The following is a 7,872-nucleotide window of genomic DNA, read 5'->3' as shown; positions in this document are numbered from 1 at the left end:
AGGGAAGGGGGCATCATGAGCTACGGTGGACAGGGGAGGCCTTCTGCAGTGGTAATATTTGAAATGAGATCAGAGTGGGGAGTCAGACAAATACGTTGATGGAGGAATGACCTTGGGGGAGGGGGAGGACATAGGGAACCGCCAGTGCAGAGGCCCTGAAGTAGGATGGACCATGGGATGTACCAGCCCTGGAAAGAAGGTGAGTTTGGAGGATGGAGGTAGGAAAGATCCCCTGAACGCAGCATGTTCCTTCCCACCTTGAGCTCTCTGAACTTGCTATTCTGGGACAACTTTGATTCTATCATGGCCTATTTCAATGCACAATAAAAACAAAAAGTAATATTGGTAACATGCATTGAGCACTGTAGGCACTGGTCTAAACTTTCCATTGATCACTGAATTTAATCCTAACATCCCAGAAAGATGAAGGGACTTGGCCAAGGTTACACAGATAGAAAGTGGCCAAGTCAAGATTCCAAACTGGTTACCCAGGCAATCCGGCTCCAGAGTTCGAATAACCCTACACCTAACACCCAGGGCTCCCAGGACTCGCCAGACCTTATCACACTGAAGACCCACCCATGCAGGGCATTTTTATGGGCACTTCACGGTCATTCTCGTGCTGGGCGGGAAAGTGCACCGTCATGGCCCGGGGAAGGGTGCCAAGCGTGGCACCCAGGGCCTGGCACCAGGAGATCCAACCCTCCCAAGAACTCCCGCTGGGATATTTCGGGAACCGCCGTCCCCCTCCCCTTACCACATCTGGGCCGGGGCATTGGGGTGGGAGGGGCTGAGATTCTTGAATCACCCAATGGCGAAGGGTGCCGGGGGCCTATGCAAATAACACATTTTTTATTGGACCTCAGCTCTCTCTGAACCTGGAGTCTCACCCCGCCCACTCACGAAAAATTGGCCTGACTTCTTTGCAAAAGCCTTGGGCAGACGTTTCTTGCAATTCCCTCCGGAGAGTGAACTCAGGTTCCCAACGAATTCTCGAAAGGAAGAGGGACACAGAGAGGGAAGGTGCCTATGCTGGGCAGTGTCTCAGTGATCTCGAAACCCAGTTTCCCCGAGTTAGGTCCTGCACGTGCTTGACTCCACTCAGCCACCGTAGGCCCCGCAAGCCGCAGTACACTTTCCTATAGCCCTTAGACTAGCTCCGCGCTTGCTCACCAACTTGCCTGCCTCGCGCACCCACCCCTTCGATTTCTTCTCCCGCGGCAGCCTCAGCTGGCCGCGACTGCGCATGCGTACTGACGCCCCCACCGGGCCCCGCGTGGGAGGAGTGGATGGAAATGAGGCTGGGCAGAGCAACTCGCGCACCCTCCCTCCCCTCCCGTCGCTGGGCGCGCGCCGGGAGGTGCAGCTCTGCCGCGTCCGAGGGCAGCGCAGCAGCTGCAGCGGCCGCTGCGGGAGGGGCCCGGAGCCCCGCCCCCGGGGAGGGGCCTTCCGCAGGTGAGCCGGGCTCGGGTCCGGGCCTGGATGCCCGGGTCTTCGGGAAGTGGATTGGGGGCTGGACGTCAGGATCTCCCGGAAAAGAATCGATTGGAGTCCTGATGCATAGGTTCCGGAGGGACTGCATTGGTGCCTGAGCCTTGGTAGGGTGCATTGGTGCCCGAATGCCATGATTCCGAGGGGTGCACTGAGGCCCGGACGCCTGAGACCCCGAAGGAGAAATCCATTAGGCGTCTCTTAATCGCAGGACAGGCCACATTCTTTCTGCATCTCCCTCCAGGTCTCCCCTCTACCCTCCACGCTGGGGATGAAATTTAGCAACAAGAAGGAAGCAGTTCACGCGGCGTCCATGGACGGAGACTAAACCGCGACTCCGGTAAAGCTACCTATTGGAGGTGAATCCCGCCCACTGAGCTCAGGCTCCTCCCCTGGGACAGAGTTGTAAAAGACCCGCCCACCCCGCTGGAAGGCCCCTCCCCTGGGTCTGAGTGGCTTTGGAGCTTATTTATATGGCCCCGCCCATTCCCGTCTTAGTTTCCACTGCTGGGAGGTTCTAATGGGGGGAGGTCCCGCCCACTGTGGATCCTGGCTTCGGCAGCTCTGCGCTCAGGACAGCCCCAGAGTTTAAGTTGTAGAGGCCTCGCCCACTCCGTTCAAGGGCTCCAAGCCTGGGTCTAAGTTGCAAAGGGTCACGTTTGCATAAACCCCCGCTAGTTGTGCTTTTAGGCCCCGCCGGCCCGCAAGCAACACCTGCCCTGCCTTTGGATTCCAGACTTAAGACCTCGCTCCTAAAACACTGGTCCGTGATTTTAGGCCCTATAGCCTATCCCCATCAGCCTGATCATCACCGGCGTGGCCTAGCTCCCTCTGGGTTCCTGGGCCAGCAAGATGCTGGAACGAGATGCGGAGTCCGCGGCCGGGGACACGGATCCTAGTCCCACCGGCAAGGAACCTATAACCAAAGGAGGAGGTGAGAGCAGTCCCGCCTGTGAGTAGGGGGCATTCTACAGGAATTGGGGCCAAGAGAATCACATTTTGAGGGAATCTCAGGGCGAAAGTTTGAAGGCCTAAGGTGATGGCCATTTGGGTTGCTCCGAATCGCGTTCTGGGGAATCGTACTATTTGGCGTTGGGGAAATTCAGTGATCATTTTTGGGGCTCAGAAAATTAAAGGAGGCTCAGGGGGTTTGCTATGTGGAATTTCAGGGTGATCACTTGGGAATGTACTAGAAACGAACATCTTAGTCGCTTTGGGGTTCCAGCTCCGTAACCCTTTGGAGCCCCTTAGGATGATCATTTGAGGAATCTCAGTATGACCCTTGAGTGTCCAGATACACTCCAAGTATCAAGGCTGGGACGGGGTGGGGGGGCGGGGGAGGGAAGCCTGGCCTAAATTCAGGTTGTTGGCTGATGCCTGGAGCCCTCCTGTCCTGTAGCTCCCCACCAGGGCTCGCCGCAGAAGCCCAGCCAGTCGGTTCCCGGGCCTGCCACGTCCGCGGGGGCGCCTTCTCGACCCCGCCGGCGGCCCCCGCCCCAGCGCCCGCACCGCTGCCCCGACTGTGACAAGGCCTTCTCCTACCCGTCCAAGCTGGCCACGCACCGGCTGGCACATGGCGGCGCCCGCCCGCATCCGTGCCCCGATTGCCCCAAGGCCTTCTCCTACCCCTCCAAGCTGGCGGCTCACCGCCTCACGCACAGTGGTGCCCGCCCACACCCGTGCCCACACTGCCCCAAAGCCTTTGGCCACCGCTCCAAGCTGGCCGCCCACCTCTGGACCCATGCGCCTGCCCGCCCCTACCCGTGCCCGGACTGCCCCAAGTCCTTCTGCTACCCCTCCAAGCTGGCAGCCCACCGCCACACCCACCACGCCACCGACGCCCGCCCCTATCCTTGCCCGCACTGCCCCAAGGCTTTTTCCTTCCCCTCGAAACTGGCCGCCCATCGCCTGTGTCATGACCCCCCCACGGCGCCGGGCAGCCAGGCCACGGCCCGGCATCGCTGCTCCAGCTGCGATCAGGCCTTTGGCCAAAGACGCCTCCTGCTCCTTCACCAACGCAGCCACCACCAGGCTGAGAGCCAGGGGGAGCGCGAGTGAGCCCTCCCCTTGGCTCACAGCGCCCCCCTGCCGCCAGCCCAGGTCAATGAAGAGGTGGCATTTCTAAGCTGGGCTGTATGGACTTGCCTCTGCTCCACGCTGGGCTCAAACTTACCGGGCTGAGGACTTCTGCTCACCTGTTTGGGGGAGGGAAAGGTGTCACCCATAGTTAGCACTGGGCCCCAAACTATGGGTTTGGAGCTGTGGGTTGAAATCAAGTCCTGGCTCCGGTTTTTTCCCTCCTATTCACAAGGCAAAAGTAAAAAGTCTGCTAGCACCGGGGGTTGGTGAGGAATGTGGGGAAACAGGGTCTCTCCTTATTGTGAGTTAAATTGGTGCCTGCATTTTGGCCGTTTTGACTGTATCTATAAAAAATTTTAAATGCACACATGGTCGTGTCAACTATTCCACTTCTAGGAACTTATCCTGTAGATAAACTCAGCACGTTGAAATAGGCTAAGGGTAAGGATGTCCACAGTGGGATGGTTGTGGCCAAAGATGGGAAACAATCCAAGTGCCCATTGGTAGGGGACCAGCTAATAAATTCCCGTAGGGCCACAGAATGGACTATGTTGCTGTAGGAGGAAAAAAAAAAAAAAAAGTCTATTTGTATAGATGGGGAAAGAGTTCCTAAATATACTAAATAGTGAAAGCAAGAACAAAGGGTATACTACCAAGAGTAAAAAAAAAAAAAAAAAATTTAAATATTTATTTTTGGGGAGGTCACAAGCAGGGGAGGGGCAGAGAGAGGGAGACACGGGATCTGAAGCAGGCTCTGTGCTGACAGGCTGACATCAGCGAGCCTGATGCAGGGCCCGAACTCCTGAACCTCGAGATCACGACCTGAGCTGAGCCGAAGTCAGACACACTCAACCGACTGAGCCACCCAGGTACCCCAGTATAAATTTTTTTTAAAGCTCAAGCTTTAGAGCCAGCCCTGACCCACTACTGGGGGGCCTTGGACAAGCTTTGACACTTCTCTGGAGTCAGATGCCTTATCTAGAACATGGGAGTGTTATAAGGCCTTTAGAAGGACGCAGGCATCATCTCTGGCAGTCACTTCCCTCCTGAAGCCTGTTTCTCCTGCTATAAAGGAAGAATGAGCTAACCTGGAGCTGCCCTTCACTCTACAGATGTGTATTAAGTGCCCACAGTGTGCTGGCCCCTGCCCAGGGTGGTAGGAACACACCAGTGAACAAGACAAGCCTGGTCTAGTGACGGAAGCGGGCACTAATCAAGTAGGGACCAAGAAAAGAAAAAAAAAAAAAAAAAACTAAAGCGGGGCGGGAGGGGGGGGGGGTAGGGGAGGCAGCCACCACCAACAATTATTTCAATGTTGACATGGCCAAAGACGCCATTCAATGAATGACATCCGTGGCATGGGCTTGGGAACAGGCCAGTGAAAGAGAACCAGGAGCTCAGAAACAGACCTGTGCTTACCGGGGGTCCTGACTCGTGACAATCCCCACATGTCCATGAGGGCCTGACAGTATATGTTTGTAGGTTTTGTAGGCCACGGCATCTGCTACAACTACCCCCACTCTGACGCTGTGGTACAAAAGCAGCTGTACATGTTATGATACATGGGTGAATGAGTGCGGCTGTGGTCCAGTAAAACTCTGCAGAAATAGTAGGTGGGCTGGGTGTCGCCCATGGGATGTCGTTTGCAGATCTCTGCTGTCGGTGAGTGGGGAAAGGACAGGCTAATCTGTGAACCAGCTGAGAGGTACGGGAAAAAAAACCAAGTGGGACCCTGTGGAGGCAGAATAATGGTCCCCCAAAGAGGTCCACGTCCTAATCCCCAGGACGGGAGCATGTTAGTTTACACATGGCAGAAGGGACTTTGCAGATGTGATTAAGGATCTTGGGCGTGGTTAGGCAGGATACTGGCCCCCCAAAGATGTTCACTCCCTAATCCCTGAAACCCACAAATATGCTATGGGGCGAAGGAGAATTATGGATGATGGAATCAAAGTTGCTAATCGGCTGACTTTAAAGGAGGGAGATTATCTATCCCCTTGAGATGGGGAGATTATCCTGATTATTCCAGCCCCCCCACCCAACATAACCAGAGGTGTCCTTATATGGGAAAGAGGGAAGCAGAAGAGTCAGAGGCCATGTGACAATGGGAGCAGAGACTGGAGGGATGCAGGGCCATGGGGCAAGGAATTCAGGCAGCCTCTAGACACTAGAAAAAGTAAGGAAATGGATCCTCCCCGGAAGGCACACAGCCTTGCACACCATGATTTTAGCCCACTGAGACTGACATTGGACTACCACTGACCTGCAGAACTGTAAGAAAATAAATTTGTGTAGTTTGAGGCCCCTAAGCTTGGGATAGTTTGCTACAGCAGCAATAGGAATCTTACAGATCCCGGTCTCATACCATACACAAAAATAAGTTTCTGGTGAGTTAAGATTTAAGTTGGGAAAGCAAAACAGATGGAAATAATAAAGGAGAATATCTTAGTAACCTCAGAGGTACAGAAGGAATCCGTACGACACGAGAAATGCACATCGTAGAGGAAAAGACTGGTAAATTTGACCATAAATCAAGTGACAACTATGACAAGAGATACAAGAAGAGTGTATATATACCTAGCACATACTATTATATAGAGGGTTAGAAAAGATATGTTTGAGGAGGGGATGGTTGGGTTCAGATCCGAAACGTGTGGATGGAATGAGAGATGCTTTGTGGAAGTATCCAGCATAAGGGGTAGGACTGAGCAGGCAAGTGCAAATTAGCGGGCCGCCAGACCACAGTCCACTCAGCAAAGCCTTGGGGGAGGGGTGGGCGAGGGTGAGGATTCAAGTCCTTCCACACCTGGAAGTGCGGTTTGTATCAATGTTTACATACAGAGCTGTTCTGGAAGATGCCCTCCGCAGCAACCACACCACCATCAAGGTTTCAGGGACCCAAACGCACTTGAGGGGTGTTGATCTCTGGTCTAAACGTCATTGTACAGGTGGGGAAACAGGCCCGGAGAGATGGGATTTGCTTGTACCCAAACAAGGCCAGCAGGCCGGGACCTGATGAGCCAGGGTGGATCGCGTGTGTAGCTCAGGCCGGCTCCTGCCCGAGGGCCTTTGCACTTGCTTTTCCAGACCTCCCCTACTTCTCACTGCAGAGGAATTCTTCCTGCAGAGGAATCAGTCCCTTGAGATGCCTCCCCCGCTGACCTTATCTAAACCACGCCGCCCTGCCCATCACTGTAACACTGCCCTGCGTTATCTGCCTCACACGTTTATCACTGCTCAATGCTGCAGTCTCTCTCCCAGAGGAATGTCACCCCGTGAGTGGGGCCTCATGTTTTTCACACTGCAGTTCCACGGCCTCACCCATAGCGGGCGCGGTGGGCAGAACAAGGGCCTCCCAAAGACATCCACATCCTAATCCCTGGAACCCGCCAATATGCTATGTGGCAAAGGGGAATTACGGTTGAAGAAATCAAAGCTGCTAATTGGCTGACTTTAAAACATGGAGGTTATCCCAGAGTATCCAGGTGGTCTCGAGGTAAACACGAGGATCTTTTAAAGGTGGCAGGAGTCAGAAGAGTCAACGTCAGGGTGATGTGAAAGACTCCCCTTGCCACTGCTGGCTTTGAATACGGAAGGGGAATTGGGGATTTGGGGAAAAGACAAGGAAGCAGATTTTCCCCAGAGCTTCCAGAAGGAACACGGCCCTGCCTACATCCTGAGTTTTAGCCCAGTAAGACCCGTTTTGGACTTCACACCTCCAGACCTGGAAGGTTCTACATTTCTGTTGTTTTAAGACACCGGGTTTGGGTTAATTTGTTACCTCTGACTGCCCTTTGCTCTGCTCAGACCCCTTCCTGACCTCCCTGGCCACAGGATAATGTCCAAGCTTTTCGACCTGGCGTTCACAGACCTTCGGGACAGCCCCGTCCTCTTGCTTTCTGCAGTGATGTCACTGTTCTCTATCTGTACGCTCTACTACAGCAGCCACTGAGCACTTGAAGTGTGGCCAGTGTGGCCGAGGAAGTAAATTTTTCCTTTCCTTTCAGTGCAGTTCATTTAAATAGCTACCTGTATCCAGGGCCTACCGCGTTGGACAGCACAGCTGCAGGGGCTATGTCCACCCTTCCAGACAGATCTGCCCTTAAAATCTCTTCAGCAACTGCCCCTGGGGAGCCAGGCTCGTTCCCATGTCCTGCCCTTGGCCTGCGCCATGGCCTCTGCCCAGAACACCATCCCAGCTTCCGCCCAGATTCTTTAACACACCGCTCAGTTCCCAACTTAAATGTGGTGCAGGCTTGAAGGGGGTCCAGGATTTGGGTGGGTTGATTAAAATGCCCCTTC

General features: G+C 54.3%; 1 protein-coding gene across 9 annotated transcripts; it reads left to right on the top strand.

Moving 5' to 3' along the window:
- Positions 1 to 953: 953 nt before the first annotated feature.
- ZNF575 (zinc finger protein 575) lies at positions 954 to 4,814 on the top strand. 9 transcript variants are annotated; one of them, XR_002076163.2, is made up of 4 exons: positions 954 to 1,455; positions 1,736 to 1,850; positions 2,228 to 2,425; positions 4,337 to 4,814. XR_002076163.2 is itself a non-coding variant. In XM_019434522.2 (4 exons), exons 3-4 carry the CDS (start codon positions 2,344 to 2,346, stop codon positions 3,547 to 3,549), a joined length of 741 nt encoding a protein of 246 aa, XP_019290067.1. In that variant the 5' UTR covers positions 1,274 to 1,455; positions 1,736 to 1,831; positions 2,269 to 2,343; the 3' UTR covers positions 3,550 to 3,937. The 9 variants fall into 9 exon arrangements, 8 of the variants coding, with proteins under 8 accessions (XP_019290067.1, XP_019290068.1, XP_019290065.1 ...); XM_019434522.2 differs by lacking the exon at positions 4,337 to 4,814 and adding an exon at positions 2,891 to 3,937 and having other exon boundaries at positions 1,274 to 1,455; positions 1,736 to 1,831; positions 2,269 to 2,425; XM_019434523.2 differs by lacking the exon at positions 4,337 to 4,814 and adding an exon at positions 2,891 to 3,937 and having other exon boundaries at positions 1,274 to 1,455; positions 1,736 to 1,831.
- The last annotated feature ends 3,058 nt before the right edge of the window (positions 4,815 to 7,872 follow it).

This window comes from Panthera pardus, unplaced genomic scaffold (assembly GCF_024362965.1).
Source record: "Panthera pardus isolate Hobbes unplaced genomic scaffold, ASM2436296v1 HiC_scaffold_18, whole genome shotgun sequence".
NCBI lineage: Eukaryota > Metazoa > Chordata > Mammalia > Carnivora > Felidae > Panthera > Panthera pardus.
This window is presented reverse-complemented; position numbering and strand designations above follow the sequence as displayed.